The 3,453-nt window shown below is 40.3% G+C and overlaps 1 protein-coding gene across 1 annotated transcript; it reads left to right on the top strand.

The window, feature by feature from the left end:
- Nucleotides 1–764: 764 nt before the first annotated feature.
- On the top strand, nt 765–1,457 carry LOC139875434 (uncharacterized). Its single transcript, XM_071862771.1, has one exon. It carries the CDS (start codon nt 765–767, stop codon nt 1,455–1,457), a length of 693 nt encoding a protein of 230 aa, XP_071718872.1.
- Nucleotides 1,458–3,453: the final 1,996 nt, after the last annotated feature.

Raw genomic sequence — 3,453 nt, 5'->3', positions numbered from 1 at the left:
TCAAACCAAGGCTATTACAGCCCTAACCAAAGACAAGTATCGTTCAATAATCAACCCAATCCACCACCCGAATTTACCAATCAAAACCGAAACCAAGGATACAACTCAAGCTATAACTAAAACTGAAACAACAATTACCAATCCCAAAACTAATATTATAACAACCAACCTTATACCAACCAAGGAAATCAAAGCTATCAAAATCAAGGTTATAGTCAACCACAAAATAATCAAGGTTACAATCAACAACCTCAACAAAACACTCAACAACCCCAACCTTCAAAAAGCCTAGAAGAAATCATGCAAAATTACATAAAGAAGGAGGAGACAACCGAAACATTCTTGTTAAAGGAGAACGAGTTCTTAAAGCAACAATTAAAGCACCAACAAGCTTCATTTCAAAACCTTGAGAGCACCGTTGAGAGACTTTCTAACCAAGTTGCCGAAAGACCTCAAGGCACCTTACCATCCAACACACAAGTCAACCCGAACAACAATTACAACAATAACCGACAACAATACCAAAACCAACAAAACAACAACATAAGAGTGATTCCTATCGAAAGCACCAACAAAACACTAACTACCCAAATCGAAATGAAAATGTCAATGTCATAACCACTAAAAGCGGTCTAACCACTCAAGGGATTGAAGATCCCCATCCACGACCCTTTATCACCTAAGAGCCACTACCAAGCTTTAGTGAAGAGGAGATCGGGGTTAGTAAGGAGAAGGGTAAAGAAAAGGTCGACTCAACCAAGGGTATGGGTAATGATGAAACAGGCAAGAAAAAGGGTAATGAGCCTTTGAAGGCTACGAGACCGGTGCCATATCCAAAAGCTTTAAGGAAGGACAAAATGGCGGCTCAATACAAAAAGTTTCAAGATATGATGAAAAACGTCTCCGTCAACTTGCCAATCACCAATTTGCTTAATGGAATGCCAAACTATGGTCGGTACATTAAGGAGCTAATATCTAAAAGGGGTAAATATCATGATGAAACATCTTTCTTTATTAAAGAGGAATGCAACAAGATTCTTGCATCAAGGCCAATGATTCCTAAGAAGTTGGGAGATCTGGGAAAATTTGTTTTCCCTTGTTTGTTTGGTGACTCAGAAGTCTTCAATGCACTTGCCGATTTGGGTGCAAGCAGTAACCTAATGCCCAATTCACTTTATGAGAGACTCGGCCTTGGACCTCTTAAACCGACCCGGATTAGGATAAGATTGGCTAACCATTCATTTGACACCGCTATTGGTATCGCAAAGGACATTTTGGTTAGCATTGACACCTTGGTGTTCCCGGTTGATTTTGTTATCATGGAGATGAAGGAGGATCTTCAAGTCCCCCTCATTTTAGGAAGACCATTTCTTTCGACCGCCGACACCATCATCTTGGTACAACGCAATCAACTCAACATTGGAGTTGGTGAAGAGTGTGTTACCATAAACATCTAGGAAGCTATGAAGCAACCGAGCAATACCGATGATGATGAGTGTTATGCCCTTGACCACATTGACTTTTGTGTAGATGAGGAGTTTGAAAATATTTTAAGGGTTAATACCACGGGGTTCAACCAAATTTGTGATAATGACATTGTGGATTTAGAGGCCGACGTTAGGGATTTGATGAACGTTTATGTTGATGAATGTGAAATTGAATGTGAGACTACTCAGGAAGAACCATATGAGTATATTCCCAACGAAGATAGATTTCGAATCAAGTCTGCATGGGAAGAACCTACTACTCTTGAGCTCAAAGAGCTCCCCGTGCATCTTGAATATGCTTATCTTAAGGAAGCAAACCAACTTCTGGTGATATCTCTTCGAGACTCACCCAAGACCAAAAGACACGGCTTGTGTCACTTCTTAAGTCCCATCACACGACCATAGCATGGAAGACTACGGATATCCCGGGGATCAATCCATCATATTGTACACACAAGATTCTCATGGAAGAGAATTTTAAACCGGTTGTCCAACTACAACGAAGACTTAACCCAAAAATGAAAGAGGTAGTTAAAAAAGAAGTGATCAAATTGCTAGATGCGGGCCTTATCTACCCAATATCCGAATCACCATGGATGAGTCCCGTCCAAGTGGTGCCCAAAGAGGGTGGGACCATGGTGATCTTAAATGAACAAAATGAGCTTGTCCCGACCCGAACCATCACGAGATGGCGATGCATTGATTATAGGCGTTTAAACGATGCCACACGGAAAGACCATTTTCCACTCCCTTATATCGATCAAATGATCGAACGTCTAGCCGGGAGAGAGTTCTATTGCTTTCTTGACGGGTTTTTGGGATACTTCCAAATCCTGATAGACCCCAAAGACCAAGAAAAGACGACCTTTACATGCCCTTATGGTACATTTGCATATCGAATGATGCCTTTTGGGCTATGTAATGCCCCGGGGACCTTCCAAAGATGCATGCTTGCTATTATTTGGGATATGGTTGAGGATACTATGGAGGTATTCATGGATGACTTTTTGATATTCGAAGACTCATTTGATCATTATCTTAAAAACATTGATAAAATGTTGTCCCGTTGCAAAATGAAAATTTAGTTCTAAATTGGGGAAAATGTCACTTCATGGTCAACGAGGGGGTAGTGTTGGGTCATAAAATCTCAAAGGCTGGGATTGAGGTAGACAAAGCTAAAATTAGTGTGATAAAAGACTTACCTAAACCATCGGATGTGAAAGCAATTCGAAGTTTTCTTGGGCATGCGGATTTCTACCGTCGTTTTATAAAAGATTTTTCGAAAATCGCCCGGCCTATGACCAAGTTGTTAGAAAAAGACCAACCTTTCTTGTTTGATGATGAATGCATAGAGGCATTTAACTTGTTGAAAGAAAAGCTCATTAACCCACCAATTCTTATTTCTCCCGATTGGGATAAAGACTTTAAATTAATGTGTGATGCGAGCGATTATGCACTAGGTGCGGTTCTTGGTCAAAGAGTTGACCAACACTTTAGACCAGTTTACTATGCAAGCAAGACCCTAAATAGGGCCCAATTGAATTACACCACTACCGAGAAGGAGCTTCTCGCGGTGGTATTTTCTTTCGATAAGTTTCGGTCTTATCTTGTACTTTCAAAAACGATCGTCTACACGGATCACTCCACGTTAAAGTATGTTTTTTCAAAAGCAAGACGCGAAACATCATTTGATTCGTTGGTTGTTACTTTTGCAAGAGTTTGACATAGAAATTAAGGATAAAAAGGGAGAGGAGAATGTGGCGGTCGACCATTTGTCAACGTTAGACATTTTCGGGCTTCAACCTTTAGATGAGTCAAATTTCGGGATACCTTCCCGGATGAACATTTAATGAGAGTTGACCTAGTCGATAAACTCCCATGGTTTGCCTATTTTGTAAACTACTTGGCCTCAAATGTTTTACAAAAAGGTTTGTCATACCAACAAAAGAAAAAGTTTTTCAACGAT

Source organism: Rutidosis leptorrhynchoides, chromosome 11 (assembly GCF_046630445.1).
Source record: "Rutidosis leptorrhynchoides isolate AG116_Rl617_1_P2 chromosome 11, CSIRO_AGI_Rlap_v1, whole genome shotgun sequence".
Classification (NCBI taxonomy): domain Eukaryota; kingdom Viridiplantae; phylum Streptophyta; class Magnoliopsida; order Asterales; family Asteraceae; genus Rutidosis; species Rutidosis leptorrhynchoides.
This window is presented reverse-complemented; position numbering and strand designations above follow the sequence as displayed.